This window comes from Sus scrofa, chromosome 15 (genome assembly GCF_000003025.6).
Source record: "Sus scrofa isolate TJ Tabasco breed Duroc chromosome 15, Sscrofa11.1, whole genome shotgun sequence".
NCBI lineage: Eukaryota > Metazoa > Chordata > Mammalia > Artiodactyla > Suidae > Sus > Sus scrofa.
The window spans coordinates 65,590,392-65,610,534 of record NC_010457.5 but is presented as its reverse complement, the minus strand read 5'-3'; the positions used below and the strand labels follow the sequence as shown (position 1 = coordinate 65,610,534).

Below are 20,143 nucleotides of genomic sequence, written 5' to 3'. Positions count from 1 at the left end.
TCTTCTTCAGTAGCTTCCCCGATATACAAAATTTATTTCTACAGCAGGTAATCTTATTATTGGAGGCCATGACAACACTGGGAAATCCTGTTTCAGAGTGGAAATGTAAACAGGGAGATGAACGTATGAGGCATAAGAACAGCCTTTAGGGAATTCCCCTTGTGGCTCAGAGGAAATGATGCTGACTAGCATCCATGAGGACATAGGTTCGATCCCTGGCATTGCTCAGTGGTGTAGTTTGCAGACATGTCTGGGATCCTGAGTTGCTGTGGCTGTGGCAGAGGCCAGCAGTTACAGCTCTGATTCAACCCCTAGCCTGGGAACCTCAATATGCTGCAAGTGTGGCCTAAAAAAGACAAAAAAAAAAAGAACATCCTTTAATCTACAGAAGATACAGATGGATCAAAAAACTGATTTTTAGAATATTTTAAGAATATTACAGATACTTGGAGTCTGTGGATCCAAGTATAAACTGCTACACAGATATACTATCCTTCATTTATTTTCTTGGCCATGCCTGAGGCATGTGGAAGTTTCTGGGCCAGAGAATGAACCAGACCCTTAACCTGCTGAGCCACCAGGGAACTCCACATGTGCCATCTTTTAAAAGTTGGGTTTTAATGGAAGTAAAGACTTAGGAGAACAAGTAGAAGACCTTATTTCTTGAAACTATTTCTAATCTGGTACTCGTGAATACATTTAAGTTCTTAGGTCTTATGCTTATACAATCTTATTTAAATATTAATAAGACAATGGCGCTAAAAATTTTTACTCATCCAGAAAACACTGTGTAAAAAGCCTTAGAAAATAGAAACCACTATTAATCAAGGACCTCCTAGTGCACTTTAAACCTTTTAAAAGAGTCTGCCTTGAAATCACTGTAAAAGCTTATCTACTTGAATTTCATAATTTAAGCAAACTTCATATTATATAAACTGGCATAAAGTGCTTTATATGACAAATCTGAAAAATATTTTAGGTTTGTATGTCACCAGAGAGATCTCTTATGCAAAAATATATTTTTTTAAAATTTCAAATTCTGTTCAGGGATTTCAAAATAATTTTTAGAAAAAAGTAGCAATTTCCACAAGTAGTCATATTAAGATGAGTGTTTATTAAGTATTTTTACACTGGGTAGTAATTATAATACAGGTATTACACCTACGATAAAAATTTATACTGTATTATATCTGTCAAAGGAAAACTAGAAAAATCAGTTTAGAAGTACAAAGATGAAAAGAAATGTATTACACATGCGAAGTGTCTGAGTTTAATAAGTTGTGTACATAAAAGCCCATGGGGCTCTTGCTTCCTAAAGAGTAAAACTGAACAGGAGTTCCCGTTGTGGTGCAGTGGTTAATGAATCCGACTAGGAACCATAAGGTTGCGGGTTCGATCCCTGGCCTTGCTCAGTGGGTTAAGAATCTGGTGTTGCCGTGAGCTGTGGTGTAGGTTGCAGACACGGCTCGGATCCCAAGTTGCTGTGGCTCTGGCGTAGGCTGGCAGCTACAGCCCCGATTAGACCCCTAGCCTGGGAACCTCCATGTGCCATGGGTGCGGCCCTAGAAAGAGACATTTTTTTTCAAAGACAAATTTCATTCTTTTGAAGGAAAAATGTTACCAAACATATAATGAAAATATTTGATGGGAGATACCTGACAATTTCTTCTGGTAAGAAAACAATTTCTTCTGGTAAGATGGAAGTTCTCCATCTTCCTTTCTACTAACGCAAGGATTCTCAACCTTGGGTGCAATGGCCTCTTCCTTAAAAAATCCATACGTACGTACCATCAAAAGAAATGAATGGGTCTTGTGAAACTAGGTTTGTCTATACTTTTCTCCTGGATTCTCTTTTTAGTTAAAGACTATCATGACCAAACTAAATGCAGGCTAACTTTGGTATAACAGTGAAACATGTAGGTAGAGACAATAGCCTTTTTCATGTTTCCCAGAGTAACAACTGTAAACTGAGGAATTGTGGCTCTGTGTATTGTGGAGGTGGTAATGGAAAAAGAGCTTTCTGACTTGACAATTTCTATTTTATTTTAGCTAGTTAATAGAATATTTCTGCACATATCATTAAAAGCATGAGAAAATTTATTTATTTGACATGTTTGAATTAAACATAAAAATTAGAGGCTAAAACTGGATATTTGATTTTTACACAAAGTACTAACATATTATTTAAGCTTCGGGGGGATGTGTTCATACATCACAAATAACTGGTTCAGGTACATTCAGATATGTGTTGGCTAAAGCAAAATGCTAATATTCTTATTTGGTGACTGTCACCCATGCACAAACATGGTGATAAATGTGGAGTTCTAAGCTGATGCCCAGCACATCAGGTAATTTTGCTTAATAAGAATTCATTTAACAAAAACCCATCTATGTGGAAACTCTAAGTAACACCTACTGGCTGGAGCATGCATGCTATTATCTCATAGCTGGCTTCATTTATATCCAAACTAGCCTTCAGAATATGGTCCACAGTTTGGTGGCTTTAATATGTATCACTCTGACGTACAATTTTAAACTCAATATTTTGAACCCTTTGTTTAAATAATTTGTATCTAAATCTTTTTTTTTTTGGTCTTTTTAGGGCCGCACTTGCAGCCTATGGAGGTTCCCAGGCTAGGGGTCTAATCAGAGCTACAGTTGCCAACTTATGCCACGGCCACAGCAATGTCAGATCCGAGCCGCACCTGCGACCTACACCACAGCTCATGGCAATGCCAGATCCTTAACCCACTGAGCAAGGCCAGGGATGGAACCCGAAACCTCATGGTTCCTAGTCAGATTCGTTTCCACTGTGTCACAACAGGAACTCCTTTATCTAAAATTTTAAATGGAGTTACCACTGTGGCTCAGCAAGTTAAGAGCCCGTCTAGTATCCATGAGGATGTGAGTTTGATCCCTGGCCTCACTCAGTGGGTTAAGAATCTGGTGTTGCCGCAAGAAGTGGTGTAGGTTGCAGATACGGCTTGGATCTGGCATTGCTGTGGCTGTGGTGTGGTAGCTGCAGCTCCAATCTGATCCCTAGCTTAGGAACTTCCATATGCCACAGATGTGGCCCTAAAAGAAGACAATAAATAAATAAATAAATAAAAATATTAAGCTTTTCAAACATATATACAAATAGTGGAAAATATAACCACCCCGTTTTAATAATTACAAAATTACACTTTCTATGCTCCACTTACTCTTTTCCTTTCTATTACAGAATTTTAAAACAGACTCCTTACATTGGATCATCAGACCTCTAAATACTTCCATATGTAGCTCTATAAAATAAGGACTTCATAAAACCACAATTATTCCATAATGCCATATGAGTTCACATTCAAAATTTTCCTAACATCTCAGAAATGTCTTTCTCCAGTGGCTTGTCCTAGTCAGGCTGAAATAAGGTTCACTGATCGCACCTGACTGTGATTGTAAATATAATAAGGCTCTCCCATCCCCTCATTTTCATCTTTTTTTTTGGCTCACTGCTGGAACCATAGCAATAAACTCATAGTATGTGTCACACTATGAATTTGTTTGATAGGTTTCTCATGGTGGCACTTACACTTCCTCTAACCTCGATTTTTCTTGTAAGCAGAAATTTAGAGCTAAAAGCTTTCAGGCCAAACTTTTGTGGTTAGACTATTTTATGAATGGAGCCATGTACTTCACATCATGTCATATCATAACTTTTACATTTGCTCAGATCAATCAGCCAGTTCAAGCGGTGGCAGCCTGATCTATTTTCAAGTTCTCCATCTTCCTTTCTACTAACGCAAGGATTCTCAACCTTGGGTGCAATGGCCTGGGGTAGAAGTGGGAGGGCCAGCAGTAGGTTCTAAAAGATTCTCAGGTGATTCTAATGTGAGGCTAGGCTTGAGAATATAGATGTTTCTGCATACACTGCCAACGTTTGCTTGAATCAGTGATAGGATTCAGGGCTACAAATTGGTGATTTTTCTAACTTTATTGCTCTTTCTACATTTATCAGCAGGAATCCTTTAGCATATTTTAGAAATCTTTAGATGGCTAGTACTGACTAGGGTTATTTGGTTATCCTGAAATAAAATCTGTACAGGACAGGGAGGCTACACTTTTAATTCTTCTCTTTGATCACTAGTAATAAATTTGATTTAATTATGAGTAAGGCAGTGGTTCTCAAACTGCAGAGTAGAATCACCAGGGGTCTTTAAAGACTACTGATTTCTGGTTTGGGGCCCAGACTTTTGGATTCAATTGCGTGTAGGGAGAACTGGGAATATTATTTTAATAGCGCCACAGGCAATTTTAATGTGCAGTGTTTGGGAACTTCTGGAGTGAGTTGCTGGTACCCAAATTACCTCCAATGGTGATAAAAAGTTTGTTTTTTTGCTTGTGTTTATAGCAGTTGTTACATTTTTGTTGACAGAAAAATGTCTGATCATTTTGTGCCAGATATGAAATGAGAGAAAAGCAAAGCTGACAGGAAGTACGGCAATTTTATTAAATTCCAGGATCAGGCTGATCTCCAATTTCCGTAAGAATTAATCAAATAATAGAATGGTTAGTATATGTTGGAGTCTCCATGTGATGTTCTGATTTAATGTATCTTTAATAATTACATCTTTAAATAATTTTACTCCAATTTGTAGATAAGGCTTATGCTCCAAGGAAACTCAAAACAAATATTTTTTTGAAGCCTAATAACTTATTAAACTTTTAAACACTGAAAAGAATTTAGTATATGCTACTATCCTCTGGTAACACAGGAAGCATAGATAAGCATAAGAGTTGATATAGGTAGGAATATATATTAGTGAGGACCTACTCAGACCTCAAAAATTGGCACAAAGATTATTGCAAACTAAAGACTTTTGAGATTCAACAGATGCATTCAGAAGCCTTTTTGGAGGTTCCCCCATTTCACTAAAAGCAGAAGCTTCTGGAAGTGAGGCTATCATAGATCCATTCTGGGGGGAGTTTTATGGAATGAAGGAAAACAAAAGTGGAGAAGACCACTTGCACCTGTGTAAACAAACAGCATCACAAACCTTATCTTCTGTTTGTTCCCCCAGAAACCCATTTGTTCTTCCCACAGGAGCCCTTTCTGCCAGCTTTCTCTCTCCAATTAAGTTAGGTATATAAGCCTCAAACTTTCTTAGGCTCCACAGGCATATGAATACTTAAGGTTTTTTTTTTTTTTTTTCCTCCTATCCTATTGTCAGTTAATTCACAGGTCTCCCAGAGCCAACTGACATAAGAGGGTAAAGGAGAGGTCTTCCCACCTCCCACATATTGCTAAGCATCTTTGGTGGGCAATATGACACTATTTGCCAAAGTAAAAATGTATACGCCCTTGCCCAGGTAGTTCCTCTTAAAATGTAATGAACAGAACAGTCAGATGTGCTGTGAAAAATTTTACCATTGCTTGCCGAAGTGCAAAATTGGAAAAAAAAAAAATTCACTAGTAAGGGACCAATTACATAAATTTTCTAAACAATAGATAGCCGTTTAAAAGGAGGCAGATCTTTGTATAGTGACATAGAAACACATGCATGGTTTTACTCTATTTTTAAGGAAAAAAAAAAAACACAACAATGTATAACATACGCTCATTGTATTAAAAACAAAAGAAAAGCAAATGTGTGTGGCTATTTACGCACACACTCATTCACCAGTTTGGTGTGTTTTATTCCAGATTTTCTGTATGAGTGTGTAGGTTGTGGGGCAATAGTCAAAGTATGGGTAGATGTGGAAATGAAGGAAACTTTTACCTTTTACTCCAAATTCTATTAGACAATTTTTTTAATCTTAAATAAGAAGCATGCCTTACTTTTGTAATAAAATATTAAAAAGTTAAGCAAACCTTTATAGTGGTGATCTCTATCCTATAGGACTGCGATTGTGGTAAGAAGATAATGACTGTTATTTAAAAAAGGCCTGAAAAAAATAAGAAAGGAAAAACCTGGGATGCTAGAGCTGGTTTTAACAGAAATTTGTATTCTCCCTGGTTATTTGTAAGAGAAGCAGAAATCAAATTTTGTCATTTGTACAATACGTAGTCATAATAAATCATAACATTCAAAATCCACGGTAAAATAGTTCTTTATACATGATTGCTAATCTAATATTCCATTTATGAATATGTATAATATAACTTCCTACTGTATCTCCCTTATAAATTCAGTACATTCCCACTGAGGCATAAAGTGTTCCCATTTAAGTTCGTGTCTTGTCTCATGATGTGCTGATGCTTTTTTGTATTGTAAATTACTTGCTCCAGATGGAGGAAAAAAGATAAATTGACTTATGGCTAGTCTCTCAATTATCTTTTACTTTAGTATTTATTTATTTATTTTTTAAACCCACCCCAGTGGAAAAAACTTGTGCCCATACATTTTAGAAGCAGAATTTAAACACATAAAGAAAACACAAAACCTGATTTTCATAAAGCCTTAAATTTAATAGTATATATTAACTACCAAGTCACTATAAACCATATACTAATGATTTAAATGGATAGTATATTTAAATTATGGCACTCATGACATATTCCACAATAAATAAATGTGGCACTACTAAGTTAAATAATCTGATCAACTTAAAATTACTATCTTGCCCCAACTTTCCCCTTCCCTCTTATATTTATTGCCAAACATCAAATATTTGAATTGTGTGGGATCATTAATATTTTCTTTCCTTCCTATTGTCAATCCAAATCTATGAATCGCTAATGCCTTCTGGGTCAGCCAGAAATTGCTCTCACTTTTATGCTCCTATGTCTTTTACTAACTTGTTCTTTACTCAAGACTCCAATCTGCTGGCCTCTTTTAGTTTCTTATCCACAAGGGATTTCCCCTTCCCTCTTATATTTATTGCCAAACATCAAATATTTGAATTGTGTGGGATCATTAATATTTTCTTTCCTTCCTATTGTCAATCCAAATCTATGAATCGCTAATGCCTTCTGGGTCAGCCAGAAACTGCTCTCACTTTTATGCTCCTATGTCTTTTACTAACTTGTTCTTTACTCAAGACTCCAATCTGCTGGCCTCTTTTAGTTTCTTATCCACAAGTAGTAATTCTCAATCATCTACTTAACATATACTAATATCTGCTTCTGCATCTATTTATTGAACATTTTCTTCAAGTGCAAATGAGCCTGATTTCCTGGCCTGGTGGGGACAGTGGGTGCACTTCAGCCCTGCAGGAGGCTCAGGTCCTAGTCTGCAGGGAAGAGGAGGGGAGGGAGACTGTTCCCTGGTGCTGAGCCCCTCCTCATCTTACACGTAAGTGCTAAACCTGGCAACTGCCTAAACTCTAGTTAGTAATTTCCCCCACCCCTAAACAGAAAAATTGTGAAATTGCGATTTGTGGCAAAATTCACTTTACAGGATGTGGCTGGAGGATTTAAGTAACAACCCATGATCACTTTGAAAAAAGGACTCAATTTCTGGCCTCAACACCTGCTTTCTGGTGGGTAGCAAATGTTGTATATAGTTATTTTTATGACTAAAGTAGTGTGCTTTTTCTTAAAAGAGAAATAAGTCCAAGATTTTTTTTTCTTTAAAGAATATTCTTTGTATTTTCCATCACAAAGGGGTATAATTACTTGTGCATATATTTGCACTAGTATGTTCTACAGGTCTTTATTATTCTAATACATGTTTTCTGTGATTTTGGAGTTTATTTCACTCTCTCTTTTTTTTCCCTAGGCTGCACCAGAAGCATATGGAAGTTCCCAGGCTAGGGGTCAAATTGGAGCTGTAGTCACTGGCCTACACCCTAGACACAGCAATGCAGGATCTGAACCGCGTCTGCGACCTACACCACAGCTCATGGCAATGCCGGATCCTTAACCCAATGAGCAAGGCCAGGGATCGAACCCGCTTCCTCATGGATGCCAGTTGGGTTCGTTAACCACTGAGCTGAGCCACTACGGGAACTCCTACTTTTTCTCTTTTGTTGTATGGGTTCTTCAAAGCTACCTCAAATTTTGGTGGAACATAAGACACTGTACAAATACACACACTGGTAAGAGATATGAAGACATGAATAATGGAAAAATCACATACTAACAAGAAAGGAAACAGAAAGGAACACTAAGACAACATTCGCTCTTTATTTACTCTTTTGAGCAGAATGTACATACATACAAACACAAAATCCAAGGTCATAAGACGTGCAAAGCTAAAGACATAGAAAACGATAAACTCTCCTCTTAATAAAAGATAAGAGGATGTGCATTTATGTTTTTATAGAGTAGATATGCAATACTGGTAAGCTAGAAAATATAGAATAATGAAGAGAGAAGGCATAAGAAAGGCAAGGTAACAATAAGGCATAAATGTTTAAAACAATTTTATTATGTCCAGGGGAGTTTCTCCCTAAGACTCCTTCCCAATCAACCTAGGGAAATAAAAGGGTTTTGTAGAAAGGATGATTATTCCCCATGTTATGGGAATTTATCTCTTGGAGCATCCAAGACTTTGGTTTTTGCTTTCCAACCGCCTACTATACCTGGTACAAATTAAAAATCAACCAATCAACCAATCAACCAGAAAAACAAGCAAGCTGATTCTCCTGAACTGAATCATAAATGGAAATCTTTTCTGCCTAGGGCATCCTGAGCTCTTCCTTAGAAAATTTGCAGTAAGTTCAGCTATTTAAAAACAAATTCAGCAGTTGGTTTCAATTTCTGGCATTTCAACGGAATATAACATCCCGAAAATACCTGAGTAGGCAGGGATCTTTTCCAGGTAGTGATCAAACTATTGCCTTGCTAACAATTCACCTTATTGCTGAAACGGTTTTCAAGCAATTAAAAAAAAAAAGGTAGAGAAATTGCCTTCAAGTAAACATTCAAAACATTAAAAAAAAAATGAAGAACATAACAGACCTTTAATTCTAAATCCTTCCTTATTTAGGAAACCAAGATAATTGAACAAAGATGTTTCTTTGGTCAAGACCTAGCCAAAGACAAAACAGACCAAAGACCTTTTAAATAGTTTTTGTATTTAAGCAACCCCTACCTCATTCTGGGTAGGACTGCCAAATTCTAAAAACAAGATTATTTTCATATTACATTCATATCTCTGTATGCAAAATGATAAAGAGAAGTCAACAGTTAAACTTTACAGTAAAAGTAGCAGCAAAACTGTCATTTTATCCTATTACTTACAATCAAACTTCTAAAGGGCATCTATAACTGCCTAGAGAAAGGACATGAAACAAATCAGATTTTTCTCTTTTATTCATATAATCAAATTTCAATTTTATACCCTTATCATTATAGCTTACTGCCATGGTTACAACCTAAATGGCCTTACGTACAGCTGGAAAGTGGGCAAATTTAAGAAAACACATGAGTAACATTAATATAGTTACAATAACAGAAAGTGGAGTGAATGTCAGTTGTGTTTGTTGTGTTAGAAGGTTAATATACTTCTCCCTCTCTGCAAAAGGAATGGGGTAAGTAAATATAATAACTTCCAGGCTGGAATATGAATTTGTGCAAGAGTGTACTCTGACCAAAGTAAGGGATAAAGTCTAGTTATTTGGTGTGAATTATGAATGTAGCTGTGGTAGTGACAGATGGATTATTGGAGCTGTATTTCCCTAACACTAAAGTCTTTGGAATATATACAAATACATGAATATGTAATATTTATTAAATGAAATATATATATAATATTCAATCTATTTAGATAGAAATATAAATGAGGACACTAATGAGGGAAAATGAGAGGATCAACCTAAAATACCTAAAGTGAGGAAGAATGAATACAATCTTTTTATGAAAGCAACTTGGTTATACATATGAAGAGCCTTAAAAATATTCATATACTTTGAATGATTTTCTTCCTAAAAATCTGGCCTAAGGGAAATCAAAGCTGCAGATATAACTTTATATAAAAAGATGTACGTTACCATAATGTTATTTACAATGGTGAAAAATTAGAAACAACCTGAAGTCCAAAAACAGAGATATGGGTAAATATGGTATATACTTGTAGTTTTCCTTTACAGAACCATCCCCCCACCTTTTTAAGTGTATAGAGTTATGCACTTCCACTGGACGAAACACTTAAGAGGGCAAGGACATTTGTCTTAAGCACTGATGACTGTGCTAGCCATCTAGGCTCAAAAAATATTTTTGGAATAAATTAACGATGCAGTATTAAACATGAGCTTATATGAAAATTTTATATTAAAAGGTAGATTTTTGCCATAGCCATGTACTAAATGCACGACACGGTATATTTTTCTTTAAACTGAACTTTTCAAATCAGTTTTTAACAGTTCACAGTACTGCTATTTCTCACGAGGAATATTTAAATTAGGTGATGTTTTGCTCAAAGGAATTCCAGTGGCTCCTCCAGACCTGTAGGGGAGTTCAAAGTACCTGGTTTTACAGATCTCTATAATTTGACCCTGTGTGGCTGTGTAGCCTCTGCACAATTTATCATCCCCCAAGACAGTTTTAAATGTTCCCAGGAGACATTCTGTCATCTCTTCTGCTGCCCAGTGATAGCACTTTCTCCACAAGCCCTAGGCTCCAGGCTCATCTTCTCTGCAAAGCTATCTCAGAGGTGGGCTGTCCAAATATGATGTTTCCCATATAATACTTATTTGGCAGTTAACCACATAATATTTCATGGCATGTCTTTCCTTGTAGTATACTGCTGTTTGTTAAGTCTTATTGTTAAGTAGCTTTTCACGTGTCTCTGCCTAATCTATTTCAATAAAATACTACATTTCTTGGGAACAACTTCTTTATGAAAGAGAATACCTTGTATGCACTATAAATAACCTAAGAATCATGGTGGCAGGTTCATGTAAACTTAGATACCTGGCCTTTGGTGATAGGAGTTTTACTCAATTCAAGCCTTGTTTAAAAATGGTCCCGGTATTTAGATATCCAGGCCTTTTCTAGCACTTATCTATTGTTGGTGCCATCCTTCACATTATAAGCTATGGGGGATGAGGGTTATATGTATTTGGAGCCCATCACTGTCTGACCAGCAGTGAGTATAGTTCTACATCCATGTTGCAGCTTCTCAGTAAATATTCAAGGAGTGAAGACTGAGTAAAAAGATACCAAATATCTGTGAAAGTGGCTGACACTCTCCTCAATGTAACTCATCCTTTACATGAGGTAAATTTAGGGTAAAAAGAAAAGATAAAGAGACTACATTAGAAATTTCCAGACTATTTCAGAAGCTATCAGGCTACATCTGGATACATAAACAAACAAACACCCCAAAACATTTCAGGCAACTCTGCTCTTGAGCATGAGAAACAATGTGAAAGGGAAAGCCCTTGACTTATATGATCAATCAGCCAACTTTCCTAGATTATACAGTAACCTTTGTGAGGGCACGTCTGTGTTTCTCGATGATTAAAAAAATGCAGATATTGAGTTGATATTAAAAATGCTCATGTCCAATGTTTTAACTTCCCGACACATAATCTATAGGAATCTACTCAAGTATGTTTAAAAACTAAGCATATTATGAAATAGTACTTCAAAAGAAAGTAGCTCAATATTGTCACTATTAAAGGCTTTGCTGGGCTGTTTTCACCAAGAGGTAATAAATTAAGATAGCAGGCTTCTTCTGTCTACACAAAATGTAAGTTTTTTGGGGATTAAAAACTCATACCTGTTGATCTCCAAGGAAATGACTTCTCAGTTGAGCTAGAGAAAAAGAAGGAAAAAAAATGGAACATTTACTTTCTTTGTCATAAAAAAGATCTTTGGATCTGTTTTGCAAATAAACATTTAATTTTCACATTTAATTATATGAAGGTGTAAAAACCTCAAACACAATTTAAAATTATGATTCTAAGTTAACTTTTGGACAGTATTTAACCCTCCACATCAGTTTGGAACAAAATCATATTTCTGCTTGGAAGTTAAGGCAAGTTATAAAGCGATGCACAATTCTCTTTGGATAAAACACACCCCACATCCTTTACATACTTATATGAAGAACCATGCTGTTTTACGTGGGATAATTAATATGAAAGCTACATATAAATTAAAACAAATATATTATACATTGTATAACACACACATTAAAAAGACCAAAGGGGTGTTAGGAAGTTCATTCATTCTACTCATTTTCAAAAGAAGCGCTAGATGCTATAAACTTATGTTAATGAAGTCAGTTTGAACTGAATGTTACCATATAAAATATAAATATCATAAACCTTTATATCAAAATATAAGGTTTTACGAGCTAAGAGAAAATTTTAACTACTATTTTTCTTGATATACAGAATACCAATTTAAAAATGTGTTCATAAAAACATATCTGTGCCTTCCTGCTCTGCACCCTCTAAATTATCAATGTAGTAAAGTATAGTGCTAAGGGGACAGTGTGGTAGAACAAAGGGAACAAGAGGCTGGATGATTAAGCATTTATTAAATGCTAGAGTAAGTATCTCACATATATTATATCCTTTATATTATTCATGACAACCTAAAAACAGGTAATTATCTTTACTTTACAGATTAAACTGGCCAAAATCTTAACCTAGTAACCTGAAGAGCTAGGATTCAAACCCAGGATGGTTTGATTTCAAAGTCAGGGTTTCTCACCACTGTGCTATACAGTGGAATAGCTACTGACTCCATTTTTTGCATTAAACACACACACCGATACACATACATATACAACAAGCCTAAGAAGTCTAGAGAAATAAAAACCAAAGTGCTAGCACTTATTTCTGTGGGGTACACCTAAAAGGATTTTTTTCTTTTCAACCATTTTTTAAAAAATCGGAAACAAACACATACCAAAATTTTTTTGAGTGTTAAAAGTTTAAGGAAAAGTTATGTGACTTTGGGCTTAAGGAAACACTGTAAAATACAGAAAGGAATAATCCTCTCAGCACTGTAGTTGAAAGATTTTAAGTCCTTGTTAATCCCTTGATATTTTAATAAAGTCATTAAGTGGTTAGTGAAATTCTTGCTGGTTAAAAATTGTAGACTCAGTAAGAACTCCCTGAACTGAAGTTTTCAACTGTGTCTGTGATTTGCCTTTTTGTCACCAGCTCCAGTTCTAGGACCCTGAACTACCTGTGGGCAGGGATGGGGGTGGGGGTTCCCAGGCAATGGAGTCAGTCAGGTAATGCTAATCTTTAGCACTCAGGTGGGTTCCTCCTGTACCTGTGTTCTCCTGATTTTGAAGGGGACTAAAAATAAGAACATAAGATGAAACCATGGTCAAATATCATATGGGCACATTTGCCTATCTCCTGAAGATATGGTCTCACATTCTTGTGATGTTAAAACTGGTTCCCTATACTGAATTTTAATTTCTCTCTTTTGCTAAAAACTGAAGTAGAGTTGGAGATCCCGTCGTGGCTCAATGGTTGCCGAATAAGACTAGGAACCATGAGGTTGCGGGTTCGATCCCTAGCCTTGCTCAGTGGGTTAAGGATCCGGCATTGCCATAAGTTGTGGTGTAGATTGCAGACGTGGCTCAGATCCCGCGTTGCTGTGGCTCTGGTGTAGGCTGGCGGCTACAGTTCTGATTTAACCCCTAGCCTGGGAACCTCCATATGCCGCGGGAGCGGCCCAAGAAAGGGCAAAAAGACAAAAAAAAAAAAAAAAAGAAAGAAAGAAAGAAAAGAAAAAAAAACTGAGTTAGAGTTGATTTACAATGTGTCTATTTCTGTCGTACAGTAGACTGTTTATACACATATACACACACACACACACACACACATACTTTCAAAAAATATTCTTTTCCATTTTGGTTTATCATAGGACACTAACTATAGTTCTTGGTGCTATACAGTAGGATCTTGCTATTTATCCCTCAATTACTCTTGAGTATATTTTATTATTTAATTATCTTATCTAAATTAGCTTTCCCAGCACCAAGGCTGATACTGCCCAACTGTGTTTCTATCAACATGTTCATATTTTTTGTTAATATTAAAATACATGGTAAATCAAACTGCATTCCATAAATGTTTAATGTGCCTCAGGTTTCTAGGTAATATTAAAATCTATTATCTTCTGAATTCTAAATTTATATAAACTTTAATGAAATACTCTCACAAGCTTTTTTTTGAATTCTTGTAATTAAAGAATATAATTACGTTAATTGCTCAAATTGAGCAGGGGTTGTGGCTGTCTTGCCCATTTCTTCAGGTCAAGTTCCCAGCACAGTGCCTGGCACAGAGAAGAAGCTCAACATATATTGTTGTTCTAACACAAGCTGTGAAAAAGTAATAACGGGTTCTTTATTGTTCTGAAAGACCAGGTATATGTAAATTATTATTTACTGCTTTGTACAAACAGATCAAATTATTTTCCACACTCCAGGAAGGAAATTTCAGTAGCCTCATTGTATAACAACTAGGCAAACAGCATTTTTTGTCGCTGAAAAGGCCTGTGGTGATCAAAATACAATGAGGGATTCCTAGGTGAAGACAAGGGGAATCCTTGGTTAAAATTTTTTTCCCTACTCTTTGAGGCAAACAATAAAAATTGCTAGGAAAATAAATTAAGATTGAGGATTAAAAACAAGCAAAAAGTTGCATGGTATACTTTGAAGATTATATATTCAGCCTAGTTTATCTCTCACTAATTCTACAATTCTGTGTAATAACTGGTCATTATATGTTATTCAGAACAACCTATTTCCTTTTGAACCAATTATTTTATATAATTCTCAAACTGTTCACCATTCTTGGATTCAGGGGTGAGACAGTAAATACGTGCAGTTGTGAACTACCATTTTAAGTCATTGAATTATTATTTTTTTAAATGGCCACACCTGTGGCATATGGAAGTTCTTTGGCCAGGGATCAAATCCGAGCCGCAGCTATAACCTAAGCCACAGTTGTGGCAACACAAGATCCTTAACCCACCATGCTGGGCCAGGGATTAAACATGTGCTGCCTCAGAGACAAGGCCAGATCCTTAACCCATTGTGCCACAGCACGAACTCCAGTCACTGAATGTTTTAAGTCACTTTTATTGGAACAATAGAACAAGAGGCAGCTCCATGTTAGACACAGCACATTCCTTCTTCCCTCTCTCCTTCCAATCACCTATTCCTAGAAACATTTCTCCAACTTTTACTGAATGTCTACAATGTGTCTGTAAGCACTGTGCCCACAAATGACTCCATCTCATTCCTTTTCACTTCTCATCTGAAGATGCCAAGCAGCTTATGTTCTAGGAGCTTCCACTGGAATGTGAAACATTTAAAAATACAACAGGATCATCCATGATAACTTTGTTTCAGTAGCAAGAAGCATGTACAATTTCTATTGATAATTATATCTTAATTATCAACAACCTTCTAGAATGAAATCCATTCATAAGTTTGGGATTGTCTGGCTAGACAGTGTACAATGACTTTTTTTTTTTTTTTTTTGTCTTTAGGGCCACACTCATGGCATGTGGAGATTCCCAGGCTAGGGGTCTAATTGGAGCTATGGCTACTGGCCTATGCCACAGCCATAGCAATGCCAGATCTGAGCTGCGTCTGCGACCTATACCACAGCTCACAGCCAACACCAGTTCCTTAGCCTACTGAGTGAGGCCAGGGATTGAACCTGCAACCTCATGGTTCCTAGTTGGATTCATTTCCACTGTGCCACGATGGGAACTGCCAGTGTACAACAATTAAAAGCAAGTTCACTAGGAAATTAATCAATCAAGGCAAATCATTTTAATGTGAAAAACATAAGTTTTGCTTTAAGGAAGACACCATGCCTTCCATCACAGTACTACATGAAAAAAAAAAAAAAAAAAAAAACGCAGTAAATCACTGAACAATTCTATATACCTAAGAAACTACATTTTTTTTTTCAGTTATAGACACAAATGGATTTATGAATACTTATGGCTGTCTTTGAAACCCCCCTTATTTTGTTATTTTCCCATATTATGAGTGAGAAAACTAGCCTGCTCACACTCCTCTGCAGCCAACCGAGCTGGCCAGCTGGCCAGTGACCTAGGGCCTAAAAGAAGGTGTGTGAGGGTGGCAGTGGCACCATGGGGAGTTTGTGGGGCACCCAGTAATGGCAGTGGGCACTGTTCTTGGAAACCCCGACTCCAAATCTGGTTCTCTGGCTTTCCTAGGGATTCTGAGAGTTGACACCTAAAAGCTTCTGTTAAGTCCCTTTTCTGCTTAAACAAGCCAGAGAGCATTCTGACTGACGTTCTGATTGAAAACAAATATAAACTGGCCTTTTGGAAGGAGCTAAAACCTAACTCCTTAACTCCTGACTGTATTTCTAAAAGCATATTTTATTACATATTTTGTACTCTACCCACCGAAACCCTTTTCCCTAAAGGACCTCCTGTTTAATCATTACCTAGTCACTCAAAGTGAAGAACAAGGAGTCATTTTATTGTCCCTTCCATACAACACTAGTGTGTAAACTCCATGAGGGCAGGGAAGTAAGTCTGCCTTGTTCACAGATACCTCCAACCTGGCACATGGTAGTCACCCTAAACATACGCCTTCTTACTACCAAGGATACGGTTCAGGCCTTCACCCTCTTGTAGGCCTTTGGCTGGATCATTCTTTCAGTCTCCCTCCTAACTTTTCTGCCTGGCTTTGATTTCTCAGCCTTTCAGGTTCTCTTCCAGGCTGTCACTACAGTGATTTTTTTGAACACTCAAATCTGAAATAATTCTCCTGATGCTAATGCACAACAGATCCGCACAGGATAAATTTTAAACATCTCAGTTAGTATGGCAGAGATTCAAATATCTTCGTATGACGTAGAAGGGCCTCCACCACCTGGTTCCTTCTAGCTTGCCCTTTCCCACACAAACCTACATTCCAGGCACTTCTAATTACTTGCAGTTTCCTCACAAACCATGCTGCTTCAAGCTTCCAATGCTATTTGGGGATAGGATGTGTAGGAAAACAATCTGGAAACTCAGAATTACACAAATTCCAGAATGGTATATGTGGTACTGTGTAACAATACTTATGTTATATACCCATTCAACGGACCACTCTGGTAAAGTTTACCTTGAATATGTACCCCTTAATAACAGGAATATCTTTGAAAAATGATCTACTTAACTCAGTACCCAACTTCCTCCTGATTTTACTGTGTCTGATGTGAGCTTAAGTGGACAGCAGTAGGTAAACAGTAGGGGAGGGAGGAGTGGAGAATTTGATGGAGCTACACAGTAACTTTACCACGTCATTCCCCTCACCCACTCCCTAGCCTAGATGGGGCTTTTTCATCACTAGTGAAGTGTGGGCTACTGTCACTACTCTCCTATAAGACACACTGAATTGGGATAGAATCTAAGTTATTCCACTTTGTTAAAAAAATCATTGTGTTAAGAAATTTTATATATACACAGACTTATACGTGTGTGTGTGTGTGTGTGTGTGTGTAGAACCTCTGTTAATGTTCAAAAAATTAAGCACAGCCAAAAACAAACTAAATTGCACTTGGTATTAATGTACAGGATTTGCTGGAATGACTTATTCTGGAAACAATTTTATTAATGAATAGAGCATGAGCTTATACCACTGTCTAGGCTACATAATCTCTAGAGCATTTTCTCTGGTGAACACCAATCATCCTTCAAGAATTAGCTTGATGAAAGTTGATCATTTCTTCCTTTATGTCAAGAATATATCCGATAATCTTTCTCGATTTTTGTTTTTCATATGATTGTAATTGCAGTATTTGTTTACCTGTTTCCACTACCAGATTAGGGTTCTCTTGGGGGTAAAGACTCTCTTAATTCTATTTTCATCCAACCAGTACTGAGAAAAATGCTAAATAAATGACAGCTGACCTTAACTTTTGGGGTTGTTCTTTTTTAAGCCTAATCCTATGTTATTTTAGATATTGTTCCAATCATTCTAAAAAGGAGTTTTTGGCTCTCTCTACACTTTATAGAAAAGATGTCTACTGTAACTATTACATGAATCCATTCAACAAATATTTGTTGATCATCTACTGATTGTCAGACATTGTTAGAAGCTGGGATATAACAGTGAAAAGAGTAAAAGTCTTTGCCTTCTGGGTACTCACAACTATCTTATTACTCATTACAAGTACTTGGGTGACTCTCCCACGGGATCACATGCCTCAAACAGAGTAGGCTGATCTTACAGCCAGGAACTTGTAAGAGAGTACTCTGATGAGTCCAGCAGTGTCGTGACTAAAGGAGCATCCACATATCTATAATTCAAAGTATGAAACATTTGTCTTTTAAAACACCAACAAAAAAGACCTGGCTATCCTTTTAATTACCTATGACAATAGGTAAATTGGTATTGGGACTACCCATCTAGGAATTTGAACATGAAGCTGCAGAGGGAAAAGGTATGTAGCAGTGTGAAACATACTGTTATATTTGAGAATTTGCTTCAGTTCCTGCAACTCAAAGATTATAAAGTGTTAGGAATCAGCTGGTTTGTGAGACCATCAATATGATAGTCTACATGTGCAAATAAACCTGACATATCAAGTTTCCCCTCTGTATTACAACAATCTCTTCAAATAGCTATTAAAACCACCCCACTTTAGTAGCATTACATAAACTACATATTTCACTATTACAACATTTTCATTTACAATACTTTAAAAATGATCCTTAGATGATCTTCCTTTACTGAACAGAGGTAATTAATAGCTGAATTCTCATTGATGACATGTTCATTAATCTTACTATAAATATTTTCAAAAACGCATCTGTACATTGCTAGCCTGACTTTTTACTCTTGACTTTCTCACTACTTTTACTATTTCTGGACATTCAGATGGCCAAGAAGCATATTAAAGGATGCTCAACATCATTAATCATCAGAGAAATGCAAATTAAAACCACAAAGAGATATCACCTCCTACCATAGTCAGAATGGCTATCATCAAATAACAAATGCTGGTAAGGATGTGGAGAAAAGGGAACCTTTGTACACTGCTGGTGGGAATGTAAATTGGTGCAGCAACTGTGGGAAAGAGTATGGAGTTTTCTCAAAAAACTAAAAATAGAACTACCCTATGACTCAGCAGTTTACTCCCAGGTATATGTGTGTGTATGCATGTGTGTGAAAAAAGACAACATTAATTTGAAAAGACACATGTACCCCAATGTTCACAGCAGCATTATTTACAATTCCCAAAAAACAGAAGCAACCTAAGTGTCCATCAACAGATGAATGGATAAAGATGTGTTGTATGTATATGTGCGTACACGTGTATACACACACACACACACACACGCACTATTCAGCCACATAAAAGAATGAAATCTTGCCATTTGCAGCAATAAGGATGGACTTGGAGGGTATTACGCTAAGTGAAATTAGAGAAAGACAAATATTGTATGAAATCACTTATTTGTGGAATCTAAAAAAGTACAAAAAACTAGTGAATGTAACAAAACAAAAAGAGACTCACACATATAGAAAACAAACTAGTGGCCACTAGTGGGGAGAGAGGTAGGATGGGGTAGGGGATTAAGAGGTACTAAATAAATAATTTGGGGGGGGGGAGCTTTTTTTAGTGCCATACCTGTGGCATATGGAAGTTCCCAGGCTATGGGTTGAATCTGAGCTGCAGTTGCTGGCCTACACAACAGCCACAGCAATGCGGGATCTGGGCCACATCTGCGACCCACACCATAGCTCATGGCAATGTCAGATCCTTAACCCACTGAGCGAGTCCAGGGATTGAACCCTAGTCTCCATGGATACTATCGGGTTCATTACTGCTGAGTCACAAAGGGAACTCCTTAAGTAAATAAATTTAACAAATAAATAAAGAGGTACAAAATAAATAAGCCAAGAGGATTTATTGTATAAAACAGGGAATATAGCCAACATTTTATAGTAACTATAAATAGAATATAACCTTTAAAAACTGTGAATCACCGGGTTGTCTACCTGAACTTATACAATATTGTACACCAACTATACTCCAAGAAAAAAGTTCTGTTTTTCTTTTGCACATGTTAACTCTTGAATTCAAGAACTACCATGTGTTTACAAATGAAATTTCACTAGCTGGAATAAATTCCAAATGTATTTTTCTCCTTTTCTACAAATTCATTACTACCTGAAGCTAGTCTATTAGCAAATACGTAATTGTTATGGATTCTAAATCCATTATGAGAAAAATTCTGGTGACTCATTATTGGTTTTTA

The 20,143-nt window shown here is 36.6% G+C and overlaps 1 protein-coding gene across 26 annotated transcripts in view; it reads right to left on the bottom strand.

The window, feature by feature from the left end:
• The window catches only part of PKP4 (plakophilin 4), a 249,719-nt gene that overhangs the window by 70,357 nt on the left and 159,219 nt on the right, over positions 1-20,143 (bottom strand). For all 26 annotated transcript variants that reach the window (XM_021076442.1, XM_021076441.1, XM_013984155.2 and 23 more), the window contains one exon: positions 11,649-11,683. Coding sequence is in view for 13 of the 26 variants with exons in the window: in XM_021076441.1 (XP_020932100.1) it covers positions 11,649-11,683 (35 nt within the window). In the remaining 13 variants the exon portion in view is untranslated. The remainder of the gene's footprint in view (positions 1-11,648; positions 11,684-20,143) is intronic.